Source organism: Sceloporus undulatus, chromosome 5 (assembly GCF_019175285.1).
Source record: "Sceloporus undulatus isolate JIND9_A2432 ecotype Alabama chromosome 5, SceUnd_v1.1, whole genome shotgun sequence".
NCBI lineage: Eukaryota > Metazoa > Chordata > Lepidosauria > Squamata > Phrynosomatidae > Sceloporus > Sceloporus undulatus.
In genome coordinates this window covers 169720474-169741861 of record NC_056526.1, presented here as the reverse complement: position 1 = coordinate 169741861, position 21388 = coordinate 169720474, and the positions used below count along the sequence as shown (strand labels likewise).

Here is a 21388-nt window from a genome sequence, read left to right as displayed (position 1 = left end):
CCCTTCAAAGAAAAGTGATGGGGGACTTGGCTGGGGAGCAGGGGGTTCCCTAGCAACTGTATCATCTTTTCTTTAAAGGTTGAGGAATTTAGCTACAATTTAGCTACAAAAAGAAGTTTGGTAATTTCAGGATTATTTCCACTAGTGATCAGTACTAGCTGAGGAGAACTCCATCTCTGAGTGAACTGAGAAGGTGTACATTCAGAAATATGCAAGAGTGCAACCCAGTACATGATGATAATTCAGACAGACACATCATTCAAAAATAACTGAAACTGAGGTATGGAAATTGGATAGTGGAGCTTGAGAAGTATAAAGAGGGTAATATTTACCTGTCCAAAGAAGAGACAGAAAAAGCAGGAAGTGGCTTAGAATGAGGTCTAAGAGCAACACAGATCATACATGGAGCAGAGACTGGGGGCCGACTGTATGTGTACTCTGCATGCAGAGGCTAGGTTTTGGGACTAATATTTATATATGGGATACTAGCATAAAGGGGTAAGCTAGCTTGCAAATTAGCAAAGACCGGCTGTTCATCCCAGGTAGCGACAGTGGGATTCCAGACAGGTTGATGGCTTTAACTTTGGAATAACAACAACAACAACAAAACAAAAACAAAACAGTGATTAGATAAAACAACCACAGAGTGAAGGTATAGGGAATTTGGTTGGGAACATGAAAAAGGAGTATGCTTTTGGTACAATGAGACTGTCTTTGTCTTTTGGTGCAAGAGGATATGCAGAGAGACGGGGGAGGAAGGAGTGATCAGCACCTCCTTTTAGCCTTTGTTTTGGTATTACCTGGGTCCTCCTGCATATCTTTGCGTTTCCATGTCCTTCCTGTGGAAAATTCATATGGTGTTCCAAACGTGACCTCTTAAGAACATGCCCAGCTCCAGATATGAAAATATGAAAATATGGCAACCCCAAATATAATGTGGGGTATGCAGAGTGTATTTACATGTGAGAGCCACTTTTTTTATACAATGATATGCACCCTAAAATTCTAAATTTGTAGTATGTAATGATGATGTAAAATGGTATAAAGGTCACAAAAACAGTTCACATTACTGTTTGTATCAGCAAGAGAACATTTTAGGATTAAGTAGCTATCCTACTGCTGCTGTTGATTATGAAGTTCACCCTTAAAAAATTGTTGGAGAATTTCTTCTCATTCTGGATGAAATATTTCATGAAATATTCCATCACTTCAGTATGATTTCCTCACCAATATGATTTCTCCAGTATAATTTCTTCGCCAATAGAGCAAGCGCCATCCACACAACACATTATAGCATGATGATCCCATTTTAACGGCCACAAAAGCATCCTATAGAATCCTGTGCTTTGTACTTTGGTGAGGCACTAGAGCACTCTGATTCCAATTCTAAATATCCTTCCTTAAACGAGAAATCCCAGGAATCCATTGGATGGAACCCTGGCATTTAAAGTAGAATTATAATGCTATAATTGTCTAGTGGGAAAAGGGCTCAGGTGGAGAGTTTTGCAGGACTATTTTTATATAGTTCTGGAATGGGCTCTACCCATTTCCCAGATAAATACTTAGCAGTGCCCACACATGACATGATTCCATCACAAGATTCCACTTGCTATGTGCATTGTAGAGAGTGGCCCTGCTTTTACACTACACCCTACAGGAGGAATTGTGGCAAGGATCATGTTTCTGACTGTCACACTGGAGTTTGCTGGAGCGATGGGGGTTGAAATGTCAGTTAGTAGCTCAATCAACAGGAGAACAGACCTCCATTGCTTACAGCAGCTGCTGCCTGGTAAGACAGATTTGGCAGTCAGACCAAGAAACACTATTTAGGTGACTAAGGTGGTGTACAAGCTGGCACTTTGTGCCACCCTGTGGGCAGAACCATGGCGCAGCATCTGCACACTGGATGATGTGACTCCACCCCCATTGTGTCATGATGCAACGTGTCCTTCTAGACAGCACACAGCATCATGGCGTGGCCCTGGCACTGCATTTAGATGATGCAGCGTCGAAAGGGCATCACAAAGTTACACCACCACTGCTATGACACCCTTTAGAGGGCGCAAAAAGGAGATGCTTTTTACAGCTCTTTTTTGCTCTCTCTGGAGGCTGGATCGGTGCCGCAGCATGCGGTTGCTGTGGCACCAGTCCGGTCACTAAAGGGGTGGCTGGATGTCGCCCATCTGTACAGCCCCTAAGTCGTTGATTTAGAACCTCAGCCAACATCTCCTGCATGATGCCTGTGGAAAGGTAGTACTAGGAGCTGCCTATCTGGAAGCATACTAGGCCTGGTTGGACATTAAGAGCAAAATTTCACATTTTTCATTTCAACAAAAGATAAAAAATTTTAATGAAAATTGTCTGTAAATGGAAAAACCTTACCCAAATATGTGGAAGAACAGAGGGCCATACTTTACATTATGGAAAATTACTATTCTCTGCAATGTATCCATTTTTCCTTGAGATACAGGCCTCAGCAAAAAGTCTCACAAATTAAATCATCATTGACCTTCTATTGACTAATCACAACCCAAAACACCCTAAATGCAAGATGCATAGGTGAGGAGACTTGTATGCAGTGACAAACAGAGGTCTTTCATTGTTTGAGGGAACACACTTTCTAAAAACCTGCTAATCACACTGTCCAGTTTGATTTATTTAACTCTTATGAATGTGTGAAATGCCCAGAATTTTTTGCTTCTGGCAATGATGTTTTTTGTGTGGAGAAGGAGATAAGATAAGTTGGAATTAAGAAATCTATTAATCCTACATCAGAGTTTTGGCTCCCATGTTGAAAAAGAGGGGGAAATTGGCTACAAAAGACAAGAAGCACATGAGCCAATCAGTACATTAGTAAATGAAGACTTTATCGTATGATAATAATGTAGACAAAAGAGTAATGAAATTTATTTTGAATATATCTTTCTGACATTTGACAGTAGAAAAGTAGTACACTGCACATACAAGAATGGCTAAGAATTTTAAAAGCCTGTATAGACAGAACTAATCCAGACTGATGCTTTTGGGAAATTTGCAATTTGATTATCGAGATACCAGTGCTTCCTCCTTTTACCAACCTAGAAGTATACAATATTGAGATATATTAGTGAATAAGCCAAAAGAATCAATCATTTTCAAGAAGTCTGGTGGCATCGCTCTGAAATAATGTTTTCAAAAATACATTTTCACTTTAAAATCTACATGTTGACTGATTCACACTTTTGACTTGCACCCATATTTGACCAAATGTAAAAAGGTGACTTGATTTTGCACTTTTTACTAAGATAATAAAATTATGTGATTATCAATCATTATGGGAATGATTTTTTAGATAAAACAAGTTTTATGGTAGCAGATAGATAAGGACAGCTAAAAGTTAAGTTGTTGGATATGCATTCAGCACACTAACCACAAAAGGAGAGGTTTTTAAAAAACTTAAGTTCTTTTCTCTTTTCATATCGGTAGGTAGATAAAGCCAAGGGCCATGATAATTAAATGTTTTCTGAATGCAAATTGTACATAATACTTTCAATGGATGGGAAATTTCTTTCTTCTCCTTCATAACTTTTTTATTTTCTGTTTCATCAGATTTTCCTGCTGGCATTGTAAATGTAAATGTCTACTGCGAGGGAGTCATTACAGCTACAACTCAGATTGAATACTACACAACAGTTGGAGAGATTGAATCCGTGCTTCAGAAAGTGGCTGATCCAATAGCCTTTGCTTGTCAGGTAAACTGATCTTTGCATTAAGTTAATAAAATAGAGGAGGTGGACAGATGTGCCACTATGAAATAAAGAATGCACATTTTGATCCAAATGCTATATTTTATTTAATCATTTAAGAATATTTCTATGTAGTTTCTCATTTAATAAAATCCCAAAGTAGTTTACAGCAATTAAAACAACAAATGTCAATGTGATTTAAAAAAAAATAAAACACAGAAATACTTTGTTAAAATAATCAGGGCTGACATAGTAAGAGGGAGAATAGAATCAGTTTCATGTATTGGTTTGAAAATTGGACTATGACTCTGGAGACTAGGGTTCAAATCACCACTCAGCCAAGGAAATCCACTGGGTGACCTTGGGCAAGTCACACTCTCTCACCTTCAGAGGAAAGCAAAGGCAAACCCCACTGAAAAAAATCTCATCAAGAAAACTCTGTGATAGGTTTGCCTTAGAGTCACAACAACAGCTATGTTCCACATTGCAGGAGAAACAACAAAAAATGTTATGGTGCCAGAAAATCTAACAGGTTTTTATTTGGTTTGTGGGCTGGGGTCTGCAAAAGCTTAAATCAAATATAATTTGTTTATATATAAAAGTTGCCACAAGACTGTATATTGTTAATTCCAGCAAAACAAACAAACAAACAAATAAACAAAGTGTCTCTGAAAATGAATCCATTTTCGCTTGACAATGGAAACACCTGCTGGGGTTTTCTCTGATGATGCGAAGATTAATCCACAGAGCAGGGACCCCTATAGAAAAGGTCCAGCTCTGCACAACAATTATTGGACCTGTTAGGCTGCAGTACATTTCATAATGCTTGTATCTCAAAGTAAATAGACTAGGGTGGTCTAGCTGGGGAAAATGTATGATGAAAGGAGGAGGAGGAATGGATCAAAAGGGAGTCACAGAGATGTGGAGCATGGATCATTGGACATAGTCTTAAACCAGGTGAGACTATTGCTCTACTTACATCATTAACGCTTACCTGACTGGCAGCAACTCTGCCAGTTTTCAGGCCTGAAATCTGTCCCAGTTGTATGTGAAGTTGTCAGAAATTGAACCTCAGAGCTTTGGGACACAAAGCATTTGCTTAACCAGTCCCTTTCACTGGAGGTAACTGTTAACAGACTTGGGTGTAAAGAGAGGAAAAGTGCTTTGATCTCAAAAATCTCTGCATGGGTTCTTGCACATTCAGGCTTGTTATCACTTCTCTTTTCAGAGAGGCTCCTCATCTTTAATATCTATATGATGGGAAGACCCTATACGTACTGAAAATGCATGTGTCTATTGAATTTGGCAAGTTTAAATGGAAATAATTTTGCTCCAGATCATTTTTTGAAGATTTTCTTCCGAAATCCACACATTTCCTTCTGATGAGCACTGAAAGGACCCTAAGTTTATAAAGTTTTGAATGCAGGAAAAAGCAAAATAGTGATGTCTGCCATTCCCTACAGGTTTAATAAAGGTGCAATAAAGACTGCTGAAAAATGGCGGCCTGCTGGCAACTGTTTTTCCTCTGGAGGGAAGCCGCAGCTGCCAACCACACAGCTTCCCTCTGGTGGAAAAAGAACCTGAAAAAAGCGGGTTCTTTTAAAGCCGCAGGGGCAGCATAATAAGTACGCCAATGGTGCAAGCGCCGCATGGTAACATACAGATGCCGGGCAGCACTTATGTAACAATGATACAGGGCGCTGTCATTATTACACCGCTGCTGCCACATACTAGGGTTGTGGGCCATGTGGTTGCTCCACCCCCGTGCAACCCTAGTATGTAGCCAGGCTGGCACAAAGTGCCGGTCTGGACCGCACCAAAATTATTAGGTCTTTTCCAGGAAGTGAATATGATAATGGAGCCAGGTTGTTTATAGAAATATCAGCAGCCAGTTTCAGTCTTCAAAAATCCCCAAATAAAGTCAACAATGAAATGGCATTATCTATCAAATTAATTAAGTATGGAGAAAGTGATTCAATTTACAGTAAACGTGGTGTGTGTGTGTGTGCGCGCACGCGCGTGCGTGTGTTTATGATTTAGGCAGCTGTTTGACCTTTCAAGAGGTTTGAATATTGCTGTGCACATGTCTTATTCTATATATCTCAGAACTGTAAACATAAAAACAAGAGGACATGGCCTCTGCAGTTCAAAGGCTGCCTCTGCCAATGTCACATAATGGGAAAAGAAAATCTATTGTAGGAGAGGAAAGGACCTGAAATATCATTTGTCCCACAGTTGCTGGTCTGAGTGCACTTGACATGTCTACATCATAATTGCAAAGCAAGAGCAAAAATAATAGCTGTGTTTGTAATTCAGGCAGTCTCATTTTCCTGTGACAAATCTACCATGTCTGCCGCCCAAGGCATTACGCTCATAACAAAAGGATTAATAAAAAATGATGCATTACATTATTAGCACTTGGTTAGGGGCTGTAGTAAATTCCTTTCAAACACACATTTTTAGGACACCATTGTTCTCTTGAAAGTACATGGATATAAAGTGAAAACACGATGCAACTTTCAGAGTTCACTCATCTCTTAAAATCTTTATTGCATTTTTTTATTTTAAAAAATTCCATTAAGGACAGAAGATGAGCCTCCTCTTAATTTGAGAAGAATGCTGAAGTTTTAAAGAGAGGCAGAAGTGATACCATCAAATTTGTTGGAAACTCCCAGAAGCCTCCAGAGAGCATGGCCAATATATAAAAGATATTCACTAATGACATTGAGATTCTGAGTGATGTAATTGTTTGAGAGTTGGAGTAGGACTCTGGGGTATCGGTGCCCATTCACACTACAGACTTATAGTGCTATTGTTCCACTTCAACTGCTGTAGTTCCATCCTATGGAATCTTGGGGTTTGTAATTTGGTGAGGCACTAGCGGACTTTGGCTGAGATTTATAAATGCTGCTTCCTAAACTGCCAATCACAAGATTCCATGGGATGGAACTATAGCAGTTAAAGTGGGTTCAAATCCCCTCTTGACCAAGGGAAACTACTGGGAAACCTTGGGCAAGTCACACATTATCAACTCAGAAGAAGACAGTGACAAACCCCCATTGAACAAATCTTACCAAGCAAACTCCATGATAGGGTCACCATAAGTCATAAATGGCTTGAAGACACACAACACCAGTGGCCTTTCCAAATAGAAATTACTTGACCTACCAACATCAAAGGTTAGAAACATATTTTTTTTGGATCAGAATTGCCCAGACTTCCTAGCCACAAATTGTCGATTTTATAGCCAAAAACTAGTTTTTCTGACTAGAACATGAGTTTGTGGAGAGCCCATAGATCACTAGTACGTATGCTTCCATGTAGAAAGTCCTGGATTCAGTCTTATGTATCCCCATTTCATTAATACTAGTTAAAGACTTTTCCCTACGACACTCGCAGCAGGCTAGTTGAACTAGTAATCTGACCTGCCAGCTTCCTATGTGCCATTTAAAAATGTTTAGCTGCATTACAACCCAAGCAGAATTTCCCCTGAAAGATTTTCTCAAGCCCAGATTTGTTCTAGGATCTCAATGTCCCTGGAAAGCAGTGGTGACCAACAGCATGGGGAATCTACTCTGATTTTAGTACAAACTTTGAAGGAGCCATCCAGAGTACTAAAGGTATGTTTGGGATAATAGCTTTAGCACTTTGGGAACTTCTTTCCAAGTTCTGACTAATACTGATAGTGGATTCATCACCTCAAGGACATAAATCCCCTCCTCCTAACTGCTAGAACTCCGAGTTTGTTGTGTTTCTGTCCAGCAGTATTCTAGGTAGAAGTAACCCACAGAGATATTGTTTTTAGGGCAGTGAACATCCACAATAAGGGAAGACACAGGTATGTTGGAAAATACATTACCATGGAAAAATACTATAGGGTGGGATCTTTGATAAGGAATTAAAGAAATAAGATACAGTGGACCCTTGTTATACGCTGGGATTTGGTTCCAAGATCCTCCATGGATAACAAAATCTGTGGATGCCCAAGTCCCATTAAATAGAATGACATAGCAAAATGGTGTCCCTTATTTAAAAAAATGGGAAAATCAAGGTTTGATATTTGAAATTTATATTTTTTTGAACATTTTCAAACCATGGATGCTTGAATCCTTGTATAAAAAAATTCGTATATAAGAAGGGCCGACTGTATTTTGAAAACCTGCATAACCTCCAACTAATCCAATTTAACAAGGACAGGCCCAATGAATCCTTTGTTGTCCCACTTTTTCAACTGCTTTAAAAGTGTCCCACTTTCAATTTCCTACTCCCACTGTCCACCTTTGTCCTCTAACTTACTTCAATTGCTGCAAAGTGTTCAAAGTGCAAAAGTAGTTTGCATTCAATTAACCTAGCAGCGGGGAGAGGAGAGAACAGAAAATTGTCCTTCCCAGTAGACTCATGCAAAAGCAAACTGCTGAAGCCTCTCCTAGCCTGTGTGTTCTATCTATTTTACTAATTTTAGCCATCTGGAACACCATATGATGTTGCTTGGCTGCACATGTCCTGGATTTCATCCGTGAAATGTTGGAGGATATACACCTGCCAACATCAATGATTTCACCTCCCCATCTGTTCCTGCCATCCACTCATTTACCTTCTCCAATTGAGCTCAAACTGTACTGCCAAAAAGAATAGTAGAAGTCAAGTGAAGGAAACTGCCTGTGGTCTCTTCACTCTTCCCATTATTTGCATACTGAAATGCCATATGTATAAGCAATAACAGAAAGGAGATTCACCAGGAAGGCCAGAAAGATTTTGGCATTGTCAGTATCTCCCTGCAGGGGTGTGGACCTTTGCCAACACAAAGTGACACCTGACACCATGTGCCTGAAACCTGGGACACAGCCTTTGCAGAATTCAAGGCATGTAGGAGAGTATTTTGCCTCTTTAATTTGGAACACATGGTCTTGTGTTGTGGTTTTCACTGTACTACTAAATTAAGGTAATTTGAACTAGAGTGAAGGGTGGCTGGTTTCGGCAGTTATGTGACCAGTCTATGTGTATTCATTAATATGGATCTCCATATACTGTACAGAAGAGAAAGCTCATGCTTCTGGGCTAGGAAAAGTTGCCTTCTGGGAAAGGTAGAAGAACCAAATTTTCATACCAGAGTAAGCCTTAGTAGATTTTCAGCAGCCTAAAGGCTTTTAGATATTTTGAAATTTGAAAGGGGAAAAAAAAGAAGAAAACCCTATTGTAAATCTTGGATTTGTTGTATTGGTAGCTTTTGATTCATACTTAGTTTCCTTGTGGTGATACATGATCATCATGTTATGCTTGCTTAAAGAAAATTATATTTCCTGTACTGATGTACATAATTTATCATCAATTTTCACTTCTGTTATTATATACTCTAAAGTTAAATAATCCCAAAACTGCACTAGAGAAAGCAATAAAATTATTTTATCGCAATCCTTTCATTTTATTTATATTCATATCAGATTTATGGCACTGTTTGTAACACATTGGTTCTAAATTGGTTCCAGTAACAGGTAAATTCCTTAGAGGTCTTTAAACAGAGGCTGGATGGCCATCTGTCGGGGATACTTTGATTGAGATTTCCAACATGGCAGGGGATTGGACTGAATGGCCCTTGCAGTCTCTTCCAACTCTATGATTCTATGATTCTATAAACAATGTGCTTGGAAAATCCATGAACCTCCTCCATTCCCATTGTTATAAGTACATATGTAATTCATAAGAACTATTTTTCGCACACCACCCCTCCTCCATTGTTCAACAGTAAGTAGTGCAGCTGTTCTCCATTCCTTCAACAAGAGTTGGCATGCCTTTACTTGACACACTCCTTTACTGGATGCTCACCAGATTGGTCATGCTTCATTAACAAATGCATGTGTAAACATTTGTATATGCTTTTCCTTTCTCTATATTCTATCTTCAAGAGGAGATGGAGCTGCACTTACTTATTTAATACATACATACTGGGTTTTATACTGTATATTCATCCTGTGTGGAATCCTGTATGGGAGTTACATCTTCATAAGTGGTCTTAAATATGCAGGAATTAAAGTTGGACATATCTGTATCCAGCTGAGCTCTTGTGACATTATTACATAGCAAAGCCAGCAAAGTGATCATTGTGCAACAGGGCTGATGCATAATGGGATTGATGCACTTCATACACTTATGCACATTAGGAACTATTGCCAGCGTCCTGATCCACAACTTCACGAGCCCGAACAGATGGGCCAAAATAAAACTGCCTTGGGTCACTTTGGATGTATGCTATTTAAATGCTGCATGCATCCTAAGAGGCTGGAAGTCACACCAAAGCCATGCTCCAGTCCTAAGGACTGGAGCGCAGCTTTGGTGCAGCTTCTGGCCTCTTAAGGTGTGTGTTTTATTTAAACAGCATACCTCCAAAGTGACCCAAAGCAGCTTTATTTTGGCCCGTCTGTTTGGGCTCATGAAGTTGTGGATCAGGACACTGGCAATAGTTCCCAATGTGCATTGGTATATGAAGTGCATCGATCCCATTATGCATCAGCCCTATTGCACAATGATCACGCCAAATGTGCACATCCTCATGTTCTTTCTTCTTATCTTCTTATTTATTCTCATTCCCTTGCACAGGCTTCCAGGTTTTCCTCAGCAGAAAAAGTGGATAGCATTCTCACCTTTCTATTGAAAAGTCCAATTATTTCTCATGGTTGCTTTCGACATGAAGACTTGGATTGTCACCAACAGACTGGTGTGTACACTATCTTGCTTTTTGTACTGATTGGTTACCAAGACAGACCATAGGTTGACAATTCATCATCTATTCTGGTGCAATCAAAGTGGTGGTCCCAGCACCAGTGCTAGACCTGAATCCACTGGCTTTGTGTGTGTGGGGGGGGATCCAGTTGGAGTTGATGGGCACAAATATGCTAGTCCCTGGCACAATGGGGGGGGGGATAACAGTTCCCCACATCATTCTAATGGTGAACCTATTATCTTAAATACTGCTCTTTATGCAAAAAAAATAAATAAATAATAATGATTATACCAAGTTCCATACCAAATGGAAGAAACCGCACAGAAGAGCCAAAGTTTGGTGATAGGTCCCACATTCACATGACAATGTTTAAATATCAACTTTGTTCCAAAGTTGGTCCATAAATGTGCTGTTTTGAGGATTTTTTTAAAAAAAATACAGAAATCCAAAATGGCCCCCCCCCCCGCCAGAAAGTACCTGAAATAGCTAATGGATTATCTCCAAATCATTACTGGGGTCTTTCTTTTGGGACTAACAGATAGCACACCAGACTGGTCAGAGATCAAACATGTGGATTTGTACAGCATGAGAGACAGAGAAAAGGGCACACTCTACTCTATATAAAGCACACTATAATATACAAAGCATACTATACTACGTATATAGCATATCTATATGCTATATAGAATATAGTATATATTATAGTATAGTTTCTACAGTAGATAGTGTATCTTCTAATGAGTTACGAAAGTGATGATCAGTGCATAAACCTAGCTTCTAAATTGACTGGAAAACTTTTCCCTTTTAGGATTTTTGACTATGCCCACTTTACTCTGATTTTATTTATATTATATTATATTCTGAAGAGGTTGGCTAGGTGTCCCTGTGGGAGCAGCACATCAGTCTCCCATGGAAGAGATGGACCACTTAGGTTGCCATGAAGTGGTAGTATGTGCCCCAGCCCAAACCCTGGAAAGACTACTTTTAGGAGTTTATCAGACAAGGGAAATTGGAAGTATAATCCAATGACAATCTGAACGCAATCATGGGGTTTAACGTTATTGCATGATAGACTACCACACACAATTTCGGGCAATGGGAAGTCAGTCCAAACGCAATCATGGGGTTTCACATTATTTCGTGAGAGGTGATCACATGCAATTTCAGCCAATGGCAAGCTATTTTCTGGCAATGGGAAGTCAGTTCGAATGCAATTCAAATTCATGTAAATTCGCTGAACTAGCGAATTCATGTGAATGTGTTCTGGCTCCACTTTCTTTTCATTCGAAATTAAGAGAAATTCCTCCCATGTGATAAACTCCTTAGACTTTAGCTCCTAGAATCCCCTAGCCACTACTGGGCTCCTGCAAGCAATCCCTTGCTGTTTAGAAGATTCTAGGAGTTGTTGTCCAAAAATCTATCTTTTCTAAACTCTTACTACCCAGATCATCTGGATTATAAAGGACTCCCGCAACCAAATGCTTTATACAGTGGTGAGCTATGTTTTGGTTGTGATAACTGCTGCGCATGCATTCTCATTCTGTCTGCTAATACTGAAGATGAAGGTTTACAAGGTCAAGAGTAGTAATTATCTGTAATTACAGTGGGCTCTGAATAAGGGGTGGTAGTGGAATAAAGGCTGTCCATTCAGTACATGATAGTAGCAAGAAAATGTGCATCCCCTTAATAAGTAAAATACATGTGTTGGTTCTGAGTTGACAAAGATTGGAGATTTTTTGAGAGCTGAAAAATCTTGTGCCATAGCTAGAAAAATCCTTACATAATTGGATACTGAAATGATACAGTGAAGACTGCTACTTATTCAGAGATATAGCAGGGCTAGTCTGGAAGATCAGTATGCACAGAGATCTTGTAGCACCTTTGAGAATAACTGAACAAAAAAGCTGTAGCATGAGCTTTTATATACTTGGAATGAACAAAAGCCTATAAAAACTCATACTGCAACTTCTTTCACTATGGAATAAAGCAAAAATGACAAGTAATTGCATGAATGATTATCACATGCAATTGCGCAAATAAAGTGATATTGGAAATGCATTGTTGCTGAAATCCCAAAAGCAAAAATATGTGTGTTAATGCTTCTTTGTGACCCATTTTAATGGCAGGTTTTATGCTGCATCATGTGAAATCGTTTCGCATAATTATGCAATTTTTCTGGGATATTCACAGGATAAACTCTCGATCTCCTTCGTGTGATAAACTTGTAAGTTAATCAAGGGTGCTGTCAGGGATACATCCACACTGCAGATTTAATGCAATTTGATGCCTCTTCACTGCCATTGCTCAATGTTTTGAAATATTTCACCTTCTCTGTCACACAGCATTTGTGCAACAACGGACTATAAATTCCAAGATTCCATAGGATTGATCCATGACTGTTAAAGTGGTGTCAAGCTGCATTAACTCTGCAATTGGAAACAGCTAATATCCCTCTGTACCTATTTTTTACATATCATTGGCAGTATCCACCCAGATTTATGTATAAGCAGAGTTTCAGACTGCCATTTCCATATGTCTCAGCCAGCATGGCCATTGAACAAGGTTTAACGATGTAATCAATCACCATTTTGTCAGCCCAATCTTTTTTCACTGAAAGCAATGGAACCTAAATCTGTTTAATACCCCCTGGGTTGCCCTTGCTTAGTTTTTTCCCCATGTAGGGCTTGTTTGTAGGCTTAAGGTACATCAATGCCCCCATCAAATAATCCAATGGAACTGTATTTCTCTTCATGGAATAACTTCTACATTTCTTTTGATAACTGGAAATTTTTGGTGCATGAATTATTTGCATATGAGGCAGATTGGGTAACACAAGAGGTTCTTATGTAATTGGACATTATTCCCAGAACAAAATTTTTTACATAGGGTTCAGCTAACTGCCATGAAGCTATTTGTCCAGTGACACAATAAAAATGAGGGCAATGTTTCTTTTCTCAACCCAATATGATGGATTAGGACCGGCCCAAGGAGTTTTACTGCCCAAAGCCAACAATTAAATGGTGCCCCTTTCCACATAGAGAAACTGACCAGACTGGCAACTGAATCCTATTTCAGTGCTGGCTCCATTTGAGGTGAGCATAGAAAAAGCTGTGTGCTACACATGCAGCTCAGTTTTTCTCCAGTTTTTGCTTTTCAATTTTTCCTCTTGGTGTCTCAGTCTGGCTTCTGAGTTTTCCCAGATGGTCACACTTCCTTTTCCATTATACTACTGCTTGGTGGTTTCCTGTCTTTTGTATGCTTCTTTCTCCCCATCTGAAAAGGTGAGATGCCTTTCCTGGGACTTAATTTCTGGCAGTATGTTCTTTTAAGTTAAAGCACTTTCATGTTTTTGGTCCCATCTTTTTGACTTTTAAGTGGAATGTGGCCCTCAAAACTTTTCTGAAATTGAATTTGGACCTCAGGCTAAAATATGATCTCCACCTTGGCTCTGTATTCATATATTTAACTGTGGAAGTCAAGAGTAGGATTCTATGAGGGTTAGAAATGGGGCCAGTGCCCTTGATTGTTTCCCTCCATGCATCCAACCTTCAACATTGTTACATTCATCATTCATTGTTTCTTCCAAAGCTTGTGAATGGATTTAGTTGTTCTCTATTTTTAATAAGAGGTCATAATGTCTTTATAATGTCTCATACTTGTGTTTTTTACTATATGTAGGGAACCAACTGCTTTATTGCACTGAATGTCATGTCAGGATCCCAACTTGGTTTAGGAATACAGCTTAAACATTAGAAGCAAAAGTTAACACCTCTTGCTTCACAAATCCATCCATGATACTGTAGTTATTGCATTTGAAAAGGTGTCTTCCTAATGATGCTTAGCAAGAAGTCTGCATTTTCCTCATCACATTGCTCTAGCTGCTAAGCACGAGGGCTGTATAACAAATAATTGATTTCAAGTCACCTCACTTCACAAGCTTCCCAAATGGCAAATAAATGGGACAATGTAATTTCTTGACCTGCTATTTTGCAATTGTGCTTAACAACCTCCTGCCTAAATTTGCAAATTACGGCAATCTTAAATGGTCCAAATGCTTAACAAACCAGTACTCTTCACACATTTTAACTGCAGTTATAATTCTGTGCCATGGAAAAAGCCATTATATATCCAATTACTACAGGAGATCCCCTCTAGAAATTTTGTGTTAAACTAGGCAGCTAAGGACAAACATGTTTTTATAACAAATGTCTACCAGGCTTGTTTATAATGTAGAATTGTTTTTCAATTATTATTATTATTATTATTATTATTATTATTATTATTATTACAAATGGTAGGATCCCCCATTACATATCACCCATATTAACTTCCAGTCCTCTTCCCTGTACAAGATGCCATCTATAAAGAACTAATTGCTAATTGTGGAAAGGAGTGCTGCTAACTCTGTTAAAGGAAAGATAATATGGAATGACTGGGGAACCAGTTTGAATGCTAGGTGTGGCTTGGCTTTTTCCTGCTGAAGAGTTTTTAATGGGAGTGTATTGGGATGGAAAAGAATTTCATTCAATTCCTTAGTCTCAACAGATGTAGCCTTTCCATACATACCAAGACTCATGTCAAGAAGAAATTCGTCTCACCTCAGAAATTCACATGAAAGGCTTACAGAGAGTTTAGGGGAAACAAAGCATGTACAAAGCAATGCATACAAGTTGAAATGCAAGTAGTTACAGATGCACACAGTTGAAAATAGACACTTGAGCATGCTTTTGCCAACAAGAGAAAAATTAGGAAAAATGCATAATTAAAGGAATACAGTCAGAAAATGCATTAAAATGTAATTAATTTTTCAAGTCTCACAAACTGGTGCAAAACAAGAATGATAAGAAAATGAAGGTAAGATCTGGTAAAACATAATGGAACAGAGACATCCCTAGCAGTATTGTCACACCTGGAAATGGAAAACATTTAGTAGGATGTCTCGACCTGAATCCGCATTAAGAAAAAGAAAAAGGACTGTTTCTACAAGGGCCCCTCAGGTTTATTCCAGATCACCACTTTGACTGTTCCATCTTTGTTTTGCAATAAGTACATCTCTAGTCTTTCCTTCTTGTGGGGATATAAGAAAATGCTATATGCCTTCAAGTCATTTTCAACTTACAGTGTCCCTAAATTGAACCAATTACAAAATTTTCCTGGCAAGATTTGTTCAGAATTGGTTTCCCTTTTGCCTTCCTCTGAGGCTGAAAAAATTTAATTTGCCCAATGTCAGCCAGTCAGTTTCCATGGCCAAGCAAGGATTCAGACCCTGGTCTCCAGAGTTGCAGTCCAATACTCAAACCACTGCCCTAGGCTGGCTTTCATCATATAAGGCTACCCATATTTATATGCCAGTTGTTCTCCAGTGACTCTCCATTTGAATTAAATCCCATCATCACAACACTTCTGGCTATGGGTTTAGACTGAACAAGGACCTGGTGATGCAGTGGTTAAATGCTGGTACTGCAGCCACTCACTCACAATTGCAAGGTTGTGAGTTCAATACCAGCCAGGGGCTTCCAGGCTGACTCAGCCTGGCATCCTTCAGAGGTTGCTAAAATGATTATACAGCTTGTTGGGGTCAATTAGCTTACATTGTAAATGGTTTAGGGAGTGCTGAAGTGCACTGATAAGCGGTAAAGAAATGTCCTTCTATTGCTATATTGCTAAAGCTGTATACCAGCATGCTCTCAGTGTAGTAATAGGAAACCCAGACTTGTAAAAAAGGATGTGTTTCCTCATGTATATTTGCTTTTTTCTGTGATACAGACTTGCACTTGGAAGAGCTTCCTTCACTTCTCCACTGCGCAGCAAAATTTGGGTTAAAGAATCTTGCTACTCTTCTTGTTCAATGTCCTGAGGGAATTCCAGCTTGCAGAATGACCAACATATATGGAGAAAATCCAGCACAGCTTGCTGAAAAACATGGCCATAGGGAGATTCAGAAGATCATTAAAGAATTGTCAGTAAGTAACTACTTACACTAGGGGTGGCTTCAGAGTGAAATAGAGTGCAGAAAGATGCTGTGATACTGGTCATAAACCTTCAGAGATGTGTAAGACTGACCGCCTGTCAGTCAGCTGGCCTATTAGTTGCCTCTAGGGTTTCAAAGCAATACTTTCTGCTTAGTGTAAGGTTAGTTCTGTTCAAATCAGATACTTTGGTGAAAGTTTGGTTGTGTGAGTGTGCTGTGATGAGAAATTGCATATTAATATGTGAGGTGTGCCAAGAAGCCATGATCTCTCTTTAAACATATGCAAATAGAGTGGAATTTGTGAATATATCCCAATTCAGGCATTGATCTTTCCAACCTCCCTTTGATATTCCTTTGTTCCAGAACATACACTGAGGGGTCAACTATTCTGTATCTTGGCAGAGTGAAGCATTCTGCCACTGGTTTTGAGGTACTGCAATTTCAAACATTGATTTGTTCGTGTCACATTGCCATCTGTTCTCTTGCACAGAGACTGTACTGCATAGAGTGCAGAAGTGGACATTGCAGGCAGAGGATCGCATATCCTAACACTGGAAAATGAGCAATGCACCTGTGTTGTTGTGGGTGACATTATTAGGGCCTGTAACAGTATGGTCAGAATGCATGTATGAACAAAGTGGCATTTAGATTTGTACCATGGGTCCAAAACACACTGCAGAAATAATCCAGTTTGAGCCTGCTTTAACTGCCTTGTATCAATGCTAGGGAACTCTTTGAACTGTAGTTCTGTGAGCGATTTTGCCTTGTCTGTTAGAGAGCTCTGGTGATACAATAAACTAAAATTCCCAGGATTCCCTAGCACTGAGCCAGGGCAGTTAAAGCAGACTCAAACTGGATTATTTCTGCACACGCTGGTCCTGGGAACAACAGGAGCTGCTCTAATGGTGGTATGGCCACATGCACACATCACAATTGAAGTTTAGGACCATAGTCTTGTCCCTGTACTTCAAGCCATATTATGTGTCCTTTTGTTTTGAGCAGTTGTCCATAATCTTGTTTATCATCAGCCTGTGAGAAGACAGTGTTGTTCTTCAGAACTGGTGATAACTTGTTGATGATTGTTTTGAATAGTGTAAGCTGTAACAATGAATGGTTTTGTCATTTTCTGATTTCAGACTTGTTCCTGGTTATACTCTTGCCTTGTTAAACTTGTTTTTCCACCCCATTGGGTGGATATTGTAGTTTGCAAAAGGCCTGCTATAAATCCATAAGTGTTGAGTACCTGTCTTGTGGTTGTAAGCAAACATGGTTGTATTGGAGAGCTTGACTGTAAACAATAGATTTGATGGTGTCTTCTAGGTGGAAGCTGGAAGCATGTAGGTATACATAGTGATCCAAGGCATTTAAAATAAAATGCTTACTTGTCTGTTAAAAAGGATCTACAAAATTACAAATCAGCCATCAGCAACTGATATAGCAGAATAAACTGCACATCAAGAAGTAGTACTCATGGGTCAAAATATCACACAATATCATTAGTGCCCTAATTATACTTTTAAATAGCAGTAACTTCCAAGTTTCCTTTGAAAGATGTGAGGACACCTGTCCAGTTTCAAGATGCCACAAAAATCCTTGATTTTCCAAAAGCAAATTCATTGTTACAGAACTTGCAGATAAGTTCCTAGACAGGCAACAGTTTGCAGTTTGCAGAAAACAATGATAATGTTGACTCATGCATATGCAATATGCCATGTGCAATGTAGTGTATATGCCATATGCAAGAAAGCTTTAGTTTTGCCATAATTTACATATGCTTTTGGAATGTGGAAAACAAACAATGGTAAATAACAATAATGTGATTCTTATAATTGTTACTGGAATCTGCTTTGCAATAACTGAATGTTGTTTTTGTATATTAATGATGTAATTCTATAGATGTCATCATTATGTGCCTTCAAGTTAACCCTGACTTATGCTGATCCTATCATAGGGTTTTCTTGACAAGAATTATTTAAGAGAGGTTTGCCATTACCTTCCTCTGAAAGCGAGAGAGAGTGACCTGCTCAGGGTCACCCAATGGGTTTTCATGGCTGAGCAGGGATTCAAACCCTGACCTCCTTATTTCAAACCACTTTGGGTCCTTTCTTCTCAAATGTACACCCCGGGTGCATCTACACTAGAATAGACATAATAGAGTGTTGCACCACATTAAGTGCTGTAGCTCACTCAGTCTTACTGTTGTCGGGAAACCCTCTCCATGTCTTCTTGCCCAGCCAAGGAAAAAGATCTTGATCATTTTGGGGGATTTTGTTAAAACATTATCAAATCCTGCGATTTTGTAGTATTACTAGGTCTTTCACTTTCTCTTCCAAAGAGTGTTGGTGCCTCAGAAAACTACAAATCTTAGGATTCTGTGGTATGGAGCCATAGCACTTAAGGTGGTGTCAAACTGCATTACTTCTTCAGTATAAATGCACCTTCTATTAAGCAGAACGGGACTTATTCTCAGATTAGCTTTTTTAGGATTGTGGTCTGTGTTGAACTTGCAATATCAGCATGGCATGGCTGAAAGACCTATGAAAACAAAAACAAAAACATGGTTTTGCATCATGTTACATAATGACATTCTATAAAATACAGTAGAATATTGCCGTTCACCTGAAAATAAGAGGAAATAAATTAGTCTAATTTATTTAGCTTTAAATTAAACACTTTAAAGAACTGTTGATTTCACTGGCTAAGTGAAGCATCTGATTATATCTTTTCTATCAGAGCCCACAAAGTACCTTTGATAGACACAGACAATAAAATAGGCAGAAATGCCCCAGTAGTACTGGTGTATCAGAAAAATCCATCTTCTTCTTAGCTTCTCATGAGCCAGAATGTACATATTCCTTTCTTAGTCACAGAAGGAGGAAAGAGAAGAACAGATTGCCCAGCATGTGTTCTTATTGTGGGAGTTCATCCAGGCTGCCCTCAGGCAGAGTAAGGCAAGAACTGTTTCTCCGCTGAAATGGTGCTGATAGGATCCAAGTACAAATAACAGAACTCTGCAGCTAGAACAGAAGATATAAAACAACAAGAAAGGCCACTAGAGTATTATATGTGTGAAAGAGTGTCATGCAGATAGTCCAAGGTATAATGTAGGTAAACTTTCTGCTGCTTGGATGTGACCCTATACATATGGGGATGAAGAACATTCTTACTTCCAAAAATTGAGTTCAGAAATAATCCCATTAAAAGGCAGTTTGTAATATCTAACTTTTTGTCTGCCCATCTCATCTGCTGAAAATAAATGAAACTTAGGTTACCTGCTGGAACAGGAACTAATTACTATAGCTTTGGATGCTTGCCCATGGTTGGCGGGGGGGGGGGGGAGAGAATTGACAAAAAAACCAAGTTCAAAACCAATCCTGAGGCCGATTTTTGAGAACTTGTTTTGCTTACAATGGAAAAATTAAGTCTCGGCTGCTGCCACACTGCAGAATTAAAGCAGTTTGAAACCACTTTAGCTGTGACAGCTCTCTCCTATGAAATTCTGGAATTTGTAGATTGTTGTGACATCAGAGTGGTATGGCAGCAAAGGCTAAATAGAACACAAAACTACAAATCCCAGAATTCCATAGCAATTAGCCATGGCAGCAAATACTATGTCAAATTTCATTAACCAACATGTTTGTTGGTTTGGGTTTTTTTAAAATATGTGGCCTTTTTTCTTTGTTATGCTGAGGCAATGAGAGCTCTCTGTCCTTACAGTACCTTTCTGCAATGTTCATGTAGGATTGTCAACCAACTCATGGGAGGAGACCATGGGGGGGGGGGTATGGCCTGGCTGTGATTTTGACCTCTGGGGTGGTTGCCAGGATTTTGTGACTAAAAAGCAAAAATGCATGCTGTTGTCAGATATTCAGTAAAGCTGGATTTATTTACTCATTGAATAAAAATTCAATAGCTGCATTTCGCAGACACACTTTAATAGGATAACCTGTGCCTTCATATTAAGGTTTACTTTTTACTACTACTACTACTACTAATAATAATAATAATAATAATAATAATCCCAATACTAAATATGAAATGAACATTCTCCATTTCAGAGAAGAAAGGTAAAGAAAAAGAGCAAAACTAGTCTTCTTAAGAAATTATTTCCTGACCACCATGACTTTACTACTGCAAATGGCTCAAACTTGTTCTCAGTGATGCCTAACTGGTCACCTTCCCCCTCCCTCAAAGCCATTTGTGAATATTAATATTCCATAATGTTACTATGGGACTTCTGGCAGGGGGTGAATATGCTATCAGCTACCAGCAACCATTTTGTTTGTATGTTTTGATCCCATGTACTTTCCAACAAACAACCCTCCATTGCATGCACTTGCAAATGAGGAGACTAATAATCAGCCTGGCCTTGAACCTGAAGTCTCATTGTCCCTAATGGCAGTGCTACTGCGGACAACAGGAACTTCCCTAATGGTGGCGTGGCCATGTGCACACCCCACCACTGGGGACAATGGAACTTGACCATCTGCAGATTTTGGTATCCGGGGAAGAAGGGAATCCAGATCAGATCCCTCATGGATCCTATGTGAATTGTAATTAAGGATTGTGTATGATGTGGTATGGGAGTTGAAGTGACACCATGTTATCCCACCAGGTGACACCATCCCTAGTGACACCATTGTACAAAGACCAAAGAAGCAGCATAGTAGTACATTAGTGCTAATGTTGTTGCTGTTGTTGTTGTTGTTTATTAATTAATTATATCCAGATATTGGAGCTTAAGTTTGCTAAGTACGAGTTCAAAATGGTACAAGTTCAAAACAATACAAAAACATTAAAATGTAGATATAAGGCTAAAAGAAGTGATTAAACAATTAAAAAGGTTAAAAACATTACACATTTAAAATAGTGAAATATATTTAAAACCATATAGTAACTTGACATCCGAATTGCATGGCATTTAAAAGCTCAGCCCTTGTCTGTTTGAGAAAGCCTGATAGTACAAAAATGTGT

General features: G+C 39.0%; 1 protein-coding gene across 1 annotated transcript in view; it reads left to right on the top strand.

Moving 5' to 3' along the window:
• The window catches only part of BANK1 (B cell scaffold protein with ankyrin repeats 1), a 265494-nt gene that overhangs the window by 41608 nt on the left and 202498 nt on the right, over positions 1-21388 (top strand). The window contains exons 5-7 of the mRNA XM_042469701.1: positions 3589-3731; positions 10320-10437; positions 16210-16406. Of these exons, the coding sequence (XP_042325635.1) occupies positions 3589-3731; positions 10320-10437; positions 16210-16406 (458 nt within the window). The remainder of the gene's footprint in view (positions 1-3588; positions 3732-10319; positions 10438-16209; positions 16407-21388) is intronic.